Below are 18,882 nucleotides of genomic sequence, written 5' to 3'. Positions count from 1 at the left end.
GAGGGACGGCACAGGAGAGGAAGACCCTCGATGAAATGGATCAGTTCTGTGAGTGGAGTGGTGGGAATGAGTGTGTTTGAGACAGCGAGGTTGGCACAGGATAGAACGGCGTTTAGGGCTCTTGAACATAGGGTCACTGTGAGTCGCAAATGGCTCAATGGCACATAACAACAACAACAATGAAATGCAAGCAGGTGTGGTGGCTACTTCAGACATATGCTTTTCTGGTTGAATGTCTTCTGCGGGCAATAACACGAATGTGAGAACATGTGCTATTTACCTTTGTAATGACCCCAGAGATGAAGATCATAGTCAGTGGAGCGATAAGATAGACATCACAGAACACTATATTAGTCTTAGATTACCTTTTTACATTACTTTTTTATGAGAGAAATAAATGTCCATCTTATCTAAACCACTACTATTTTGGATATTCTGATTATCCAGATGTCTTTGCTGCCCAGAACTAGTTCTATTAGAACTGCCACTTTCTCCTACTTCCTTGTTACTTGATATTTGGTTAAACTGATTTGGCTTTGTACTAGTGACAGTCTATATGAATTATGCATTCCATTTAGCATTTTCAAAGATTCCACTGTAAATGGATATTGAATAAGCTTTTTCATTTAACCCTAAAGAGCAGCTGAACAGAGTCATGCATAAAAAGCATAATTCAGTAAACTGTTTAATAACCACCTTCCAGAGTAATAATTGAGTGTCAAAGACAGTAGAACTAGGCAGGCCTCACCCACATAATGAAATCAGAACAATGCAAAGTGTCTCAGCTGTCTCAATCTTTCATTTCTTCAAAACCCTATTTCCAAAGATTAAGAGATGAAGAGCTTGAGACTGGAGATGTGCTTGAGGGAAAATCTGGCAGACATGATGAGGTCTGACTTTATCATAATCTGCTCCTGTATGCCTAGTAAATTTATATTAATCCAAACAAAGGAGAGGAATTTTATTTATTTTACTATCTATGAGGTAAGAAGAGAAGTTAGACTATCACTTAAAAGCTAAACTACCTCCTGCAGAGAACTGGAAGGAGTGGTGGCTGTAGAATATTTTACTTATTATCAAGACTGAATAAATCTGATGGCCATTATCTTGGTTCAGAGGTGACCATACGATCATGGCAAACCTGAAACCCTACCTGGCAACATCCAAGGTGCTGGCTTTAATGTGTATTGGCTTTCAGAAATCCATTTTAAGGCCACTGACACACTCAGTTCTTACAAGTTGAGGCTCCTCATCACAAGAAAAAAACCAAAACAAACTATACCAACAAAATTCCCACCAAGACAATTCCAACTCACAGTAAGCCTGTGTGTATGCAGGGTAGAAATGCACTCTATTGTGTTTATAAAGCTGTGACCTTTCAGAAAAAGATTTACAGGTCCTGGGGATCTGGCACTTAGCCACCTGGCTGGATCTGAACTTCCAAGTTTAGGGAGTTTTATCTTCCTCTTTATTTTTTTCTAACCAAGAATTTACCCATTTGTGCTACTCAGACACTAACCAACATACGATTTTTTTTTAATATGTCAAAGGTAGTTCTTCTTCCCAAAAAGGATAGGAACTCTCATGTATATTCATGGGTCTATGGGAGCTCTGGTGGACCAGTGGTAAGAAGCTGCACTGCTACGCAGAAGACATACAGTTCAAATCCACCGGCTTTCCCATGAGGACAAGATGGGCACACACTTCCTGTGCAATTTACTGCCTCTGAAAACTCACTAGAGGGTCAGCTGCAGGTCATTTCCCACTCAATGGTAAACAATGACAAGATGAAGAAAATAAATTAGTTACAGACGTTCCTTTCTGCGATAATGTCTTTAAGATTTCAAAATAAAATGACGTTGACTAAATTAAACTGCATAAATATGCTAATCTGCTTTTATTGATATGCAAAATTACAGGAAATGGAAATTTTTTTCTTTCCTTCATGTTAACAGTAATCTAAAGAGGTCATTGGTGATTCAGATATACCACCATCCATGTGGGAGATCTTAGTTTGATTCCTGACTGATGTTATGTAAGCATATTCACCATTTATCCTCATTGGAGGCTTACTTGTTGCTATGATACTCAGTATATTTCTGCTGAGTGCTGATCATCAGAAAACAGACTAGGAAGAAATGGTTTGTGATCTACTTCTGAAAACTCTCTATGAATCATATCACCTATTGGATGTGGTGTCCCTATGAATTCTCACATCACCTGTTGGTTGTGACATTCCTATGAATCCAGGGTTAGCTCAATAGTAGCTAAGAACAAGTTATCAAAACCTGTGGTATCTGAATATTCATAAGTAGTCACTGAATATCACATGAAAAGAAATTTGTGTGAAAAACTTTTTAAACATAATTGATGACTATGGCAAAGACCTCACCAGAAGGAATACACAAAAATAAAATTGACTATAGCTATGGAAAGAGACAACAGAGAAGCACAAGATCATCAATTAGAACAAAGCCAATGGTAGGATTTTTAACAGATTGTAAATTGCTCCTATGTATGTTCAAATTGAAGCTAAAGAAATTTAAAAGTCCACAAAAGCCAATGTACAAACTTGATTGTGTCCCATCTGACTTTAGAGACCATATCAAAGATAGATTTGACACACTGAACACTAATGATGAGAGACCAGTTGAGTTGTGAGACGGTGTTAAGAACATTATATGTCAAAAAGTCTTTGTTGTTGCTAGGTGTTGCTGAGTCAAGTGCAACTCATAACAACCCTATGAACAACAGCTCTGAACCTTGCCCTTTCCATAACCATCTTCACTATCTCTGACATACTTCTTTGTTACATTCACTGTGTCAGTTCACCTCCCTGAGGGTCATCCTCTTTTCATTGACCCTCCATTTTGCAAACATTATGCCTTTTTCCAAGGACTGACCTCTCCTAGCAGTTGGAAGGCTCAAATTACCAAGCTTTCAAACTCACTTGCAGAGCTCCAATGTTACTGGTTTTCAACTACAATTTATGGAGTTATTGTTTGTTTTTGTTGTTATGTACCATTGAGTCACTTGCAACTCATAGCAACCCTGTGTACAAGAGCCCTAAATGCCATTCTATCCTCGCCGTCTCAAACACACTCATTCCCACCACTCCACTCACAGAATTGATCCATTTCATCGAGGGTCTTCCTCTCCTGTGCCGTCCCTCCACTCTCCCAAACATGATGTCCCTCTCCAAGGACCAGTCCCTCCTTGCAACATGCCTAAAGTATGTCAGATGAAGCTTCAGAATCTTTGACTCCAAGGAGCATTCTGGCTTCACCCTCTCCAGGACAAACCTGTTTGTTCTCCTAGCAGTCCATGGTATATTCAACACTCTTCTCCAGCACTACAGCTCAATTCTTCTATCATCCCTATTCATTGTCCAATTCTCTGATGCATAGCATGTAATTGCAAAGACTATAGCCTGGATCAGGCACACCTTAGTCTCAAGCCTGATGTCGGTGCACTTCAGTACTTTTGAGAGGTCCCTGACAGCTGATTTTACCAATGCAATTCATCTCCTGATTTTCTGGCTGCTGTTACCAAGAGTGTTGACTGTTAGAACCCTTGAAAATCCGCTTCTAGACACTATGTTAGCCCCCACTGGCATGGTGTCCAGCTACCATAACTGCAGACACATGGTCTTGCAAATCATCAATAGCTGTGGGACCAATATAAGAGAGTGGTTTCCACAATGTGAAAGACCGTAGTACTGCTGTGAAAACATTGTGACAAGTATGACCAGAGGATCCCTGGATCCACAGTTAAAGGTTTTGCTTGCTGGATGCTTGAATTAAAAGTTGACTTCTAGGGAGCTCTGGTGGCTGAGTGGCAAGATGCTGCACTGCAATCCCAGAGGTACGTGGTTCAAATTCACCAGATGCTCTGCTGGAGAAGAAGGGAGCAATCTCCTCTTGTACCAGTCAGATCTGATTTGACGGTACACGTTAAAATAATAAAATACAAATTTTTTTAAAAAGTTGACTTCTAATTGCTCTGAAGTAGGTGCTTTCTGAAAAGATTGAGAAAACCAGATGTTTATTTGTGTAGCTGAGCTGAACTTAGACTCACTTGTTCACTAAGAAGGTATCTGAAATAATTGAGGAATTCTGTCTTGTTAATCTGGCATGAGAATACTGGATGAAATCTGGACTTGCCTTGTGTGATATTCTTTGCCTCCCTCACTCTCCAACCTATTTCCCTAACAAATCCCACCACTGTGAGTAAACTCTGGGAGTCAAGTTGCAACAAACATCAGACCCAGTGATTTGTAGACATAGGGGCAGGAGATGTGGGGTGGCAGGTCTGACTATGTAGTTATTTGTATGGTACTTGGATTGATGGGGAAAGTTCCCCTTTATGAAGCGGGTAGATGTAAGACTCTGCCTCTCCCACTTTGTATCTGCTCCTTTTACAGTTTATCAACTTTTTACTCCATCTTTCACAGGAGATTCTAAGGCTTCAAAGTAGTCCTTGGGATTTTAAAAGTATTAAGAAGGTCAACATGATGAAATCAATGTTGAAACTGAGTTAAGTACAGAAATAACAATTCACAGAAGAGAAAATAGCTTTAGCTTAAATATCCAAATAACTACCTGAAACAGCAAGAAAAAAAGCAACCATTTTGCTCACTTTTCTAACTCTTCACCTTATCATCATCTGTATATTTCACTTATACTGATACAAGGGGGGGAAGATTATTTTTAAGACTTTCATGACTTTCTAGTTTAATTCATGGTATTTAGTTATAAATAGTTAACTACTTCATTTTACTTGGTATCAGCAGTCAGGAGATCAGGAGACATGTTACACTGGTAAAGTCTGCAGTCTGGTAACTCTCCAAATTATGAGGAACAATCATGTCAGTTTGAGAATTAAGGTGTGCCTGATTCAGGCTACAACCTTTTTTCAATCACTTGCTATGCAACTGAGAACTGGACAATGAATAAGGATGACACAAGAAGAACTGATGCCTTTGAGCTGTGGTGTTGGAGAAGAGTACTGAATACCAAATGGACTGTCAAAAAAACAAACAGATATGTCTTGAAGAAAGTGCAGCCAGAGTGCTCCTTGGAGGCAAAGATGTTAAAGCTGCATCTCACATACTTCAGGCATGTTGCACAGATAGGTTATTCCTTGGAGATGGACATCATGCTTGGAAAAATGGAAGGTCAGCAAAAGAAAGGGAAGATCCTCAACTAGATGGACTGACACAGGTACAATGGGTTCAAGTGTATCAGAAATTGTGAAGATGGCACAGGGTAGGACAGGGTTCAGATCTGTTGTTTATAGAATCACTATGGCTTATATTCAACTCAATACCTAACAACAATAACCTAGTTGTATAAAAAGGCAAAGTAAAAATATTTGGAAGTTGGACTTTTCTGTTTTTCTTGTTAACTACAACTGAAAACTGTTGTTAGATGTCTTTGATTTGATTGTGACTCAGGAAGACCCTGTGAACAATGTAGCAGAACCATCTGTATCCTTCACCATGTACACAGAGTACGCTATATTCAAGCCCATTGTTCTTGTGGCTGTGTCAATCCAACTGAAAAGTAAGGACAGTAGATATAAGAGAAATGTGAGAAGACTGAAAGTGGTGAAGAAAAAGCAGGGACTCGGGGACATAAGGAGAAACGTGATAGTGAGCTCCTTGTGGAATTTTGGGTTTTTTTGTTTGTTTGTTTGCTTCAAATCTTTAGGACTTGTAGTAATAGAAGTTGACAACTTAGAAATGTAAATGAGCATGTACAGAAAATTCTCCATCAAAAATAGACTCTCTTTAGCACTAAGAAAGGGATATATAATAATAATAATGTTGTTGTTATTGTTAAGTGCCGTCGAGTCGCAGGCGACTCATAGCGACCCTATGAAGGAGAGTCCTCAAGGCTCGTGTGTCTCTCATCCTCTCTCCAGGTTCATAGGATTTCCAGAGGCAAGCTATTATGGAAGTGGATGCCACTCCTCCTTCCAAACTTGTTTTAATCAGGGAGCTAATAGGCTCTAAATAATTTTTCTACTCCAGTCAAGCACATAGAAAAACTGTGACTCCAACCCAACCAACAAAGACTAGGTGGGGACCTTAGACTTCCAACCTCTCCAGGCTGTAGTGAGATGTTCCAACCCCTTTCTATTGAGGTATTCTCACCATCAAAGATGGTGTTAGGAGAGAGTCAGTACTTTGACTATGGAAACATTGAAGGCCATATAGCAAACAGTAATGACATACTTCTACCTTTGCAACCAGAGTGATATAGGGGAGGGCCTAGTGGAGACCTACAACTCTTATTCTGACCCAATAGTAACAAAGGTCCTCCCCCCTCCGCTAGTGTTACAGAATCTAAGAACTTGAACTTCTCTCCTTACCTGGCTTTAATGAGGCAGTGCCTACTTCTTCCTTCCTCTATGGGAACATCTAAAAATAAGTTTAAGTAAGATTCAGCCATTCATAATACCTCAAAATATAGAGGCTTCAATTGAAAATCACTTGTAATGCCAAAATCCAGTAGCATCTCATTTAAAAAGAAGCCTATACATGGTAACTTTGAGATAATAGAGGTTTTGGAATCATTTGAAAAAGGCTTAAAGCCCCTTGAAGTCATTCATCAAAATAGTGCTTCATTAGGTAATTATGAACACACTTGAAACAAGTGAAAATGAGAAATAAGGGTTTTTCAGAAAATTAGAAAATCTTAGTAAAGAGGCACAAGCCATAAATAGAATTTCAGAACTGAAAAATGCCAAGAATGGAATAAAGCTCTGTGAATGATATCAAAAGGAAGGATTACAAGAACGAATCTGTGAACTTGAAGATACAATAGTAGAAACGACCTACTCTAAAGAACAGAGAGGCAGTACAGTGAGAAATCAAAATGGAAAACCCCTCAGGGGCCTATAAGACTATGACAAGAGAGTTGACATCCTTGCCATAACAGTGCTGGTAGGAGCGAGGACAAAGATGGCTTGTGCGAAAACAAGTAAGATTTTGTCAAGAGACAGAAACCTAAAGATTTTGAGAATCAGAACAAACTTCAACCCAAATAAACCTAATAGAATCTATTCTAAGACATCAAGACATTTTTAATGTCTTTAATTTTATTTGGGTTTTCTATATGTAAGACTGTTCAGATAACATTTTAATGCTTTAAATACATACCAGATTCTGATATGTTTCATCTTACCACGCTTTTTGAAAAATTGGGAAATAGGACAAATAATAGAATGATTTTGACCAAGCAAATTATTCTTTCAAAATAAAGTGGTCATGTTGCCTACCAATACAGATTATTTTCTTTAGGGATTTTATTATCAATATTGGAATATAGACTACTTGAAAAGTGAAATGATAATTTATTATTACATGCAGATTCTCCCCTTCCCTCCACCTCAGTTTTCAGTGCAGATGTTGCCCTCCAAATATTTTTACTTTGCCTTTTTATATAACTAGGTTATTGTTGTTAGGTATTGAGTTGAATATAAGCCATAGTGATTCTATAAACAACAGATCTGAACCCTGTCCTACCCTGTGCCATCTTCACAATTTCTGATACACTTGGACCCATTGTACCTGTGTCAGTCCATCTAGTTGAGGATCTTCCCTTGCTTTTGCTGACCTTCCATTTTTCCAAGCATGATGTCCATCTCCAAGGAATAACCCATCTGAGCAACATGCCTGAAGTATGTGAGATGCAGCTTTAACATCTTTGCCTCCAAGGAGAACTCTGGCTGCACTTTCTTCAAGACATATCTGTTTGTTTGACAGTCCATTTGGTATTCAGTACTCTTCTCCAACACCACAGCTCAACCAAGTAAAATGAAGTAGTTAACTATTTATAACTAAATACTATGAATTAAACTAGAAAGTCATGAAAGTCTTAAAAATAATCTTCCCCCCCCCACTTGTATCAGTATAAGTGAAATATACAGATGATGGTAAGGTGAAGAGTTAGAAAAGTGAGAAAAATGGTTGCTTTTTCTTGCTGTTTCAGGTAGTTATTTGGATATTTAAGCTAAAGCTATTTTCTTTCAACTTTCAGTTTTCCTGAAGTAGGAATGTTGTTGTTATGTGCCATCAACACGCCCGTGACTCATTGCAACCCTATGTATAACAGCTCTGAAGCCTGCCCTATTTGAGTCAGTCTCACTGACCCTGACACACCTACCTTCATTACCCCAGTTACTGTTTCAATCCATTTTATCCAGGGTCTTCCTCTTCTGCACTGTACCTCCACCCTTCTAAGCATGATATCCTTCTGGATATCTGTTCCTCCTGGCTACAGAACCAAAGTATGTGAGGTAGAGCTTCTAAATCCTTGCTTCCAAGGAGAAACTTGGTTTCACCCTCTCTAAGACAGACCTATTTGTTTTCTTGGCAGTCCATGATATGTTCAAGACTCTTCTCTAGCACCACAATTCAAAGGCATTGATTCTTCTTCTGGCATCCTTAGTCAGTGTCCAGTTCTCAGATGCATTGTAAGTAATTGCAAAGACTATGGCCTGGATCAGAAATAAGTTTATGATGTAAGAGTAAGAGTTTTCACATCATTACTATGTCAAACTATACATTATTGCCTCTACTAAGCTTTGGAAACACAAATTCCCTCTTAACTCAGGTCATGTCAAGTCATTTTCCTTTTGAGCTATATTATCAAAACCAACTTCAAATGACAGAAGATAACGATTTAATCATTAATAAGCATCTAAAAGGCTGTCTCTGAAACTTCCAAAAATATCTGTAAGGCATTCTTATGTAATTAGATTGCTTTTTTCTTTTTGTTTTTTTAGCAATAATACTGAGCTCATAAAAAAAAACCAAGCATAAATCTTTACAGCCTTTTTACTTCTATTGCCAAGGTATGTGCACGCATGCTGTTTACAGCCAGTGGTTATCAATGGGGGTGGGGTGGAGGGGCATAATTTGGTCCCTTAGGGGCTCACTTGGCAATATCTGGAGAAAGTTTTCATTGTCTGGACAGAGGGGAAAGGGAAAGGTTCTGTAGATATCTAGAAGTAGGGAGAGGAGAGGATGCTATTAAACACTCTATAACAGACAGCGCAGTCACTCATAATGAAGATATATTCAACCCAAAATGTCAACAATGCCAAGGTTGAGAGGCCTTGGTTTAGAAGTCTGATCTACATTTGACAATTTTGTTTAATTTTCGGGTATTCTGTACACGTCTTGGCCCATGCAATTGTCTGTGAAACTCCACATGTTGGGTCTGGCATGACATTGCCCAAGCACAAAAGAGTTATAAGACAGCTGCCAGGACTGGCTCAACCATTAGCTGTCCCTCTAAGGTTTGCTGAATTGCTCCAAGTTAAGATTTCTAAAGAACCATATTGTTTGCTTTTCTTGGAAAGAACATTGTTATATAAATTCCAAATATTTAAAACAAATAGCCTTATCCTATTCTTTTAAAAAACATTAAAAATCACAGGTTAGACACCACTTTTACACTTGCATTCCTACTGTTCTCTCATCTACATCTCAACTTCCGGACCAACAAATTCCCCATTGTTTCTATCTTAAACTAATAAAACTTCTAAAACGACTTATACTCAAAATAATGCAAAGCTCAGTCTTCCAGAACTAGTGAGGGAAGGAACAGAATTCACTTTTCTGGTATCTGTGTTTTTTTCCAATATTATCCTTCTTATATATGTAATCCTACATGAGACTTTCAAGTCCTTTCTCTCTCTGGGACACTGCACCACCATATCATTTCCCCCAACTTCCTAAATTTCCTGGATTTCTAATACTGCTACTTTATGCCAACTGCCGTGACTATGTCAGAGAAGTCTTTCTCACAGAGCATCTCTGCCTTTCTTCTTCTATGAAGGCTTTCTAATGAACATTCCTGATTGTTTTTTCTCTTCCCTCCCATTGTGATTAAGTTGAACCTAACTCATTGTTGACCTTCCATTGGTTTTTTTGCAGTCTGTAAACCACAGGGAAAGAGATTGGTCATCCATCTTTCTCCCATGGAGCTGCCTTTAACAGAGTGACTAGCTATGGTCTATGCCACCAGAGCATCCTCTATATTTATTTTAAAACTCAAACTCATGGGTCAATAAAAAACCCAAATTGCATATACTCACTTCTTAAAGGATCTAACCAGCCTTGCTTGCTGAAACTGAGGAGGACCTGAAGCTCTTGCTACAGAAGATCAAAGACTTCAGCCTTCAATATGGATTGAGGCTCAATGTCAAGAAAACAAAGATTCTCACCATTGGACCAATTGGCAGCATCAGGATGGATGATGATGAGATTGAGATTGTTCAGAGCTTTAGTTTGCTTGGCTCCATAATCAACAACACTCTTGGTACCATAAGCCAAAAAATCAAAAGACAAAATTTTGTTGCGAAAGTTTGCTATCAGGGACCTCTCTAGAGTACTGTAAAGCAACGATGTCAGTCTGAAGACTAATGTGTGCCTGATCCAGACCATGGTCTTTACAATTACTTGCTATACATCAGAGAGCTGGACAATGACTAGGGATGATAGAAGGAGAATTGATGCCTTTGAGCTGTGGTGCTGGAGAAGAGAATTGAGTATGCCACAGACTGCTAAGAGAGCAAACAGGTTTGCTCTAGAAAGGGTGAAACCAAGCTGCTCCTTGGAGGCAAGAATTCCGAAGTTTCATCTGACCTACTTTGTTGCAAGGAGGGACCAGTCCTTGGAGAGGGATGTTACACTTGGGAGGGTGACAGGACAGAGCAAGAGAGGAAAGCCTTTGATAAGATGGATTGACTAGGGTAATGGGGATAGGTATGTCAGAGACAATAGGATTTTCACAGGACAGATCAGGGTTTAGGGCTGTTGTACATAGGGCAACTTGACAACAACCAGTCATATTGACCTTGCTCAGCAACCATGAAAGGTATGGATTTAAATCAGAATTTTTGTCCAACTCTGCCCACAACATGAAGTCAAATATCTAGAGACCTTGTTTATACATGGTTGGTTTGTTTTTTCCCCTGATGCGCTTGATTATGGCATACTTAAAGTCATGGATGAGACTGTATGCTGGGACTGAAACTATTTTAAAAAATAAAACATGACAATGTATTAATAAGAAGTTTGGTGCTGTAGCCAAGCAAGAACAGTAATATAATCTCCTCTCTTAACAGTTATTAGTGTTACAAAACTCACTGTTACAAGACTCCCTTTTTTTTTTAACTTTATTTTTTTCTTCTTTACTCTCCTCCTCTTTTCTATCCTTTCTCTCTCTCTTCATTTTTACATGAAGCTCAGTTTCCCTTGTCAATCTTTTTGCTTTGCATGTCACTGCTAGAGTAAAAATCATGCAAAATATCTTAAGCTATAATCCTACCTTGCCTGACTTTCCACCAGGGACATATGACCATTAACAAATGGACAGATTTGAGCATACTTCAAGTCCAATATCTAGGACATGGGCATGGGATATAAAACCAGCTCTGTCATTCATTACTTGTGGGAGACTGGGGCAAACCCTTAACTTCACTAAATCTATCAGAACTCCTAGGCAATATGGGCATTTACTAGTGTCAACCTGAGGGAGTTGGGTTTGGAGAGAAAAATGCACCTAAATATTGTCAAATTGTGCTTGGCATACAAAAAGTAAGGTGGAGTGGAAAGTTTGCAAAAGAACAATTTTTAGTGAGAATGTTCTAAAACCTATGTATATTCAACTTCTCAATGGTAATATTTATTGGATTCTAGGATATAAATTCCTTTCCACTCTCACTGATCAGGAATAATGCTAAACCATAACAGTTAACCATCTTCAGGTTTTCATATAAAATACCTAAATAGCACCTAATACTAAATAATTACAAAGTTTTTGGAGAAGGCTGCAGATAAATGTATCACGCAGATCTACTGCTACTATTTCTTTAAACCTACTTTTATAATGTTGTTGTATGCTGTAGAATAATTGGAACCAACCCGTAGCTGACCCTCTATTAGGTTTTCAGAGATAGTAAATCACACAGGAGCAGATTGCCCAGCCTTCTTCCAGGGGCAGCAGGTAGATTTGAACCCTATGCTTTTGCCATTGCACTGCAACTTCTTACTACTAGGCTACCAGCTCTCAGTTTATAGGATAGAGCAGAACTGTCCCATATTGTACAATAAAATCAAATCCTGATGGAAGCAGACTGCCTCGTTTAACTCATTGCACCACCAGGATGGAGAGAGAGAGAGGTGGAATGAGGATAAAATTGTGTACAACCTCGTGGTGTGAATAAAGTATCAGGCTGCTAATCAAAGGTTAGTAGTTTCAGTCCTCCAGTATTGATGGCGGTGGGTTTGGTGTATTGTTTGGTAATTAATGTATGTTGCTGCTATGTACTGTATTCGTGTGTGTATTTTCTATAATGAATTTGTGTGGGGTTTGGGGTGTTTTTTTATTTTTATTTTTTAATTTTTTGGCAGTTTGGCTAATGAAATATATCCCTTTCACTCTAGTTCACCTACTTCCACTTTAATGTCGAAGTCGGGGCCCAGGACACTCTGTATGAGCTCTATGATGGTCTGGTCCGCGGCGCGCTCAGCCTCCGAATGCAGCGAAGCGATGACCTCCTCTATGGTAGTGGGGATGGCGCGTGCTCGTAGCTGTCCCAGCTGTCTCTTGGAGACACTCTCCACCCTCTTCATGTCGGTTTTGTGAACATCTGCTTGGGTCACCTCCTGCACCAGGCTGGCCCTGCCCTTGCGCGACGTGTGGGTGAGAATCTTTAATTTCCTCAGCAGGGCCCAGGCCTCGGCTTTGCTGTGCTCTCTGGACCTGCTGACCTCGGGGACAGCGTCGTGCTCCCTGGTCAGGTCGAAGGCCACACTGGAGGCGCTGTGCTGCGCGCTCCCTGACACCCTCCTAACCTTGGGAGGTGGGACCCGCACAGGCAGCAGGACGATCTGCTTTGACGTGCCCGCCCCCGGGGCGATGGCGGGCGGGATCTTCTGGAGCTGGTAGCGGAGGAAAGCTGAGCTCCGCATGTAAAAGTCCTGGGGGCAGAAAGGCCTTCTTCTCTGGGCGCTGACTGACTCCCTGAGGCCCCTCTGGGAAGGCGAGCCCTGGAGCGCCTCCTGGGGAAGGGCTGCAACCGGAGTCATAGGGACCTGAGTAGAAGGGAACTCAAATGGCTGTAGGAAACTAACGTGGGAGATGCGCTTCCTCTCCCTAGGTCTTGGCCTGCAGAACTGTTGGGAATTTCGGAACAGGCCTTTCTCTAGAGTGGGCTGGGAGGCCAATCTCTGCTTGAATCGAAGAAATTCTGTTCTGGTCTCCTTACGAACTTTCTCAAGCTCTTTACGCACATAAGATTCTTCTTTGTCTTTTAGTCCAAAGTGCTTCGGAATCAGGGCCATCTTGATAAATGCAGCCTGAGGGAAAAAAACAACAAAAACAATGTTTTTAATTGTGTAGTTCCATAGATATAGACGTAAGTAAAAGTTCCCCACTCCAATCAATCCCATTGCAACTCACAGTGTTGCTATGTGTAGAGCAGAGCTTAGGTTCTCCAAAGCTGCAATCTTTACTAGCTCACACTGCCACATCCTTTACCAGACTAAATAGCTTGTGTGTTAGCCCCAAACTCTCTACTTACCGACTCACCATTGTGCATACCCACGCTATTTTGCTCCTGAGTTTATTTTGTCTCTATCTATATAGATATAGATTTATCTGTCTAGTCATTCTAATGTCTCTAATGCTTTACAATGGCAATAATTCACAGGGCTGCCAACCATCAATCACTCTTCCTCAATGAGGCTCGCTGATTGGAACCACTAACCTTTGGGGTAGCAACCGAATACCAACACTGGCTTTTTGAGAAAGACAGAGCCCCAAATAAGCTCATTGCTGTCAAGTCTATTCCAACTTTTAGGAATCCTATGAGCAACGTCCTCCCATGTGACTAACTGCCTCTGAAAATCTGCTGGAGGGTCAGCTATGTATGGGTTGGCTCTGATTCGATGGTACACAAAAGCAACAACGTAGGGCACAGTAGAACTGCACTCCCGGGTTTCTACTGTGGTAAAATTTTTAGTGGAACAGATTGCCTCATCCTCCTGCATCACATATGGTGTGGCTGATGGATTTGAACCACGGAACTTTTAGTTAGCACAATGCTTAACCCATGGTGGCACCAGGGCTTCTGCGCTAGACACACATAGAAAATCTAACATAGCCTTGCAAAATGAAAGAGATCACTGGCCTTTCAGTTAGCAGTACAACACACAATGAATTATATCACCAGTGCTCCTTACTGTATATATTGAGAGAAAATTCCATTTATAAGTCTTTTAAAGCAGTAAACATTTAAATAATTATGGTAAGAAATTAAATAGATTTTGAAACAACTGTGAGATATCATCTCACCCCAGTCAGAATAGCAAAATTTAACAGAACAGCAAGCAACAAATGCTGGTGAGGTTGTGGAGAAACTGGAACCCTTATTCACTGTTGGTGGGAGTGTAAAATGGTGCAACCACTGTGGAAGGTGGTATGGCACTTCCTCAAAAATTTGCAAATAGAGAAACCATTTGACCCAGCAATTCTACTACTGGGAATATACCCCAAAGAGACCATAACTGACATCCAAGCAGATATATGCACATCCATGTTTATTGCAGCTTTGTTCACAATAGCAAGGAGTTAGAAGAAACAACCTAAGTGCCCATCAACAATAGATAGAGAAGCTGTGGTATATTCACACAATGGAATACTATGCTGCATTGAAAAACAAGGAACTCATGTAATATTGTTCAATATGGGTGACTCTGGAGGACATGAAGCTGAGTGAAGTATCTCAGTCACAAAAGGACAAATACTGCATGGTGCCACTGTTGTAAAACAGGACTGACCTTGGGGTTGGGGAGAGACTGAGAAAGATGGGTGCAATAATGTATAGTGTACTGAAACAGATGAGGGAGAAAACGGTTTAAAATGGATATGTGATTAGGTATTTTTTGTCATGACAGGAGTCTAGAGAAAAAGTTACATGGTGGAGTGGAGCCGGGGAAGGGTTTGTAAAACAAAGAAAGAATTTTTCCTTTACTTTTCCAAGAGGGTGGTGTACTAGGGCAGAGGGTTGGGAGGGGAGAAAAGTGCAACAATGAATGAGTGGAAATCCAAAACCTCTGTAAATTTTTATTGAAATAATAAATTTAAAATTTAAAAAAAGGAAATGAAATAGATCTATATGAAGAAGTTTTTGTAACTTGGATGAGGAGTATAAAGACCTGAATAAATACACAGAGATGTCTTTCTTTGATGAGAACTCCAATTTTTTTATCTTTTCTTCCTGTGCTGCTTAACTGCCATCAAAACCTAAAATTTATTTGTTGAACTCTGAAAATTTCTCATTTATTTGAAATAAACCTAAAAGATCTGCCAAAAGTTTAAAAAATTTAAATGAGGAGTACTTATTCAAATGAGCTCTGTTGGTGTAAGAGTTCCTTGACCTTCTTAGCTGGTCTGAATCAAAGCGTGACTTCAAGGGAGAAAGATGTCCTATCTCCTCCGGTGCAACTAACAGCATGACAAAAACTCGCTGGAGGGTTGGCTATGAGTGAGTTCCAACTTGATGGCAATGATGTTTTTTATATAAAGATATATTAATTAAGACAGAGATTGCTGTTAGGGTCAGTAAGAACACTGAGAAGAAAAAGAATTAAGACGAATATGAACTTTAATAAAGAAAATTTAAGAGATACTTTCAAATTCCAGGCTTTGGTTATAGGATACAATCAATTCCAGGCTTTGGTTATAGGATACAATCAATATGCATTTTAAAAAGACCTGCTAATATGACTATTATTCAAATATAATGTACCAATTCTTAAAGCCAAAGAGGAGAAAACTGAAGATTTTTACCAACTTTTGCAATCCAAAATTGTCCGAAAATGCAATCAAGATGTATTAATCAAGATAATTGGTGTCTGGAATGCAAAAGTTGTTAACAATGAAGAAATGATAGTTGAAAAGTACGGATGTGGTGACAAAAATAAGGCTGGAAATTGAATGATCAAATTTTGTACACTTAATGATTTATTCATTGCAAACACATTTTTTAATTTATTTATTATTTTATTTTCTTCTTGTGTACCGTCGAATCGGATCCAACTGGCATAGGAGAAGATTGCTCCTCCTTCTCCAGCAGAGCATCTGGTGGATTCAAACCATGTGCCTTTGGGATTGTAGTGCAGCTTCTTTGCCACTAGGCCACCAGAGCTCCCTGCAAACATTTAAAAAAAAAATCACAAACAGTGACTTTACATGTGGACCTCACCTGATGGGTTGCATAGGAATTAGATTGACTATATATATGTGGAAGGGATCATTGGATAAACTGAGTATCAGCAGACAATGTCAGACCAGCTGCTGACTGTGAAAAAGACCTTTAGTAATCATGTACAAGTTCAAATCGAGGCTGAGGAAAATTAAAACAAGTCCACAAGACTTATCTTGAGTCTATCCCACTTGAATTTAAATATCAACTTAAAAATAGGTTTATAGCATTCAAAACAATTGATTGAAGACCATATGAGTTGTGGGATGACATCAAGGATATAATTCATATAGAGAACAAAAGATTTTACAAAGACAGAAACAAGAAAAAAGCAAAATGGACATCAGAAGACTGAAAATTGCACTAGAGAGTGAAGAAGACCACACAAAGAAAAGAGGTACTAAAGTAAAAGCTGAACAGAAGATTTCAAAGGACACCTCTAGAAGACAAAGCAAAGTATTATAATGGAATGTGTAGAAAGCTGGAGTTGGAGAATAAAAAGCAAAGAACTTGCTCAGCATTTATTTCTCAAGCTGAAAGGACTGAAAAATTTAAGCCTTGAATTGCAATACTGAGAGATGTTAGGGGCAAAATCTTGAATGATCCAGGAAACATTAAAAAAAAAAAAGATGGAGGGAATATACAAAGTTACTGTACAAAAAAGAATTGTTTGAAAAGGAAATATTTCAGGAAGTACCATATAATCAAGACCCAATGATAATGAAGGAAGAAGTATAGCTACACTGAAGGTACTGACAAAAAATAAGGTCCCAGAAATGGTCAGGATATCAATTTAAATGTTTCCATTTACAGATACAGTCCTGGATGTGCTCATGCATCTGTATCAGGAAGTTTGGAAGACAGCTACCTGGCCAACTGACTGGAAGAGATCCATATTTGTTACCATTCCCAAGAATGGTGACCTAATAGAATATGTAAATCATTGAACAATATCATTAATATCAGATGCAAGCAAAATATTGCTGAAGATCTTGCAAAAACTGCTAAAACAGTACATACAGAACTGCCAGAAGTTCAATATGGATTTAGAAAAGGCTTTGGCACCATGGATATCACTGCTGATGTCAGATGGACCCTGAATGAAAGCAGAGAATACCAGAAAATGATCTATTTGTACTTTACTGACCATACAAAAGCATTTGACTGTCTGGTCATAACAAATTATGGCTAACATTGAGAAGAATAGGAATCCCAGAACACTTCATTGTGTTCATGCAAAACCTATACCCAGACCAAGGGGCTGTATTGCAAACAGAGTAAGAGAATACTACATGGTTTAAAAGTATGAAAGGAGTGTGTCAGGGTTGTGTCCTCTCTCCATACCTATTCAATCTGTTTGCTAAACAAATCGTTCAAGAATCTGGACTCTATTAAGAAGAATGTGGCATCAGAATAGAAGGAAGACTCATCAACAAACTGAGTTATGCAGATGACACAACCTTGCTTGCTGAAAGCAAGGAGAATTTGAAGCACTTACTCTAGAAGATCAACGACTACATACAGCCATCAAATGGATTATATTTCAATGGCAAGAAAACAAAAATACTCACCACGGGACCAATATCACTATAGATGGAGAAAATGTTAAAATGTTCAATGACTTCGTCTTACTTGGATCCATGATCAACACCCTTGACATCAGCAGTCAGGAGATGGATTGCATTAGAAAAGTCTGCAGTCAAAGACCTCAATTTGAAGACTCAGGTGCACCTGATTCAAGCCATGGTCTTTCAATTGCTTGCTATGCATCTGAGAGCTGGACTATGAATAAAGCTGACTGAAGAAGAATTGATGTCTTTGAGCTGCGATGTTGTGAAAGAGTACTGAATATCCCATAGACTGACCAAAGAACAGATATGTCTTGGAGAAGGTACAGCCAATAGGGTTCTTTGGAGGCAAAGATGACCAACCTTCATATACTTTGGGCATGTTGCTAAAAGAGGCTTTTTATTCCTTGGGAAGGGACATCATGTATGGATAGGCAGAAGGTCAGCTAAAAAGAAGAAGACTTTCAACCAGATATATTGACCCAATGACTGCAAAAATAGGCTCAAGTATGTCAGAAATCATAAAGATGGCACAGGATAGGACAGAGTTCAGGTCTGTGGTTTATGCCGTCATTGTGAGTCATACTTGATTTGACAGCACCTAACAACAACAAATTAGCAGTAAGAAAAACTACACAAAACAGTTCTGAAGCAATTGGCTATTTGAAGTCAGATTTACATTCTGATTTTTTTCCCCACTCACAAAAATACAGATGAATTAATATTTAAATGAGGAAAATGTTTCTACAGTTGTATTTTAACTATATTTTGAGTTAATGTTTATACATCTTATTAATTTTTTATTCATAAGTATTTGTTTTATAACATTTAATACCATTTATTAATGCAATTGGGTCTAATCAAATCCTTATTATAGTATACATTGCCTTTCCCTTCGTCCAGCTTATCTATTTCTTCCCGCCCCCAGCTCATCCCCCTTAATTAAGACCAATTCTACTTATTTGTGTATGTTTACTTAGCTTTTTATGTTGTTGTTGTTGTTGTTATGTGCCGTCAAGTCGTTTGT

General features: G+C 39.0%; 1 protein-coding gene across 1 annotated transcript in view; it reads right to left on the bottom strand.

Annotated features, from left to right (window-relative positions):
* The window catches only part of LOC102861063 (putative uncharacterized protein C14orf25-like), a 125,638-nt gene extending 112,018 nt beyond the window's left edge, over positions 1-13,620 (bottom strand). The window contains exons 1-2 of the mRNA XM_006891583.1: positions 13,603-13,620; positions 12,473-13,378 (exon numbers count right to left, since the gene is read on the bottom strand). Of these exons, the coding sequence (XP_006891645.1) occupies positions 12,473-13,378; positions 13,603-13,620 (924 nt within the window). The remainder of the gene's footprint in view (positions 1-12,472; positions 13,379-13,602) is intronic.
* Positions 13,621-18,882: the final 5,262 nt, after the last annotated feature.

This window comes from Elephantulus edwardii, unplaced genomic scaffold (assembly GCF_000299155.1).
Source record: "Elephantulus edwardii isolate Elephantulus edwardi_28Jun2011 unplaced genomic scaffold, EleEdw1.0 scaffold00100, whole genome shotgun sequence".
In the NCBI taxonomy this organism is placed as follows: Eukaryota; Metazoa; Chordata; class Mammalia; order Macroscelidea; family Macroscelididae; genus Elephantulus; species Elephantulus edwardii.
Note: the sequence above shows the minus strand (reverse complement) of the source record. Positions and strands in the feature narration are given on the sequence as shown.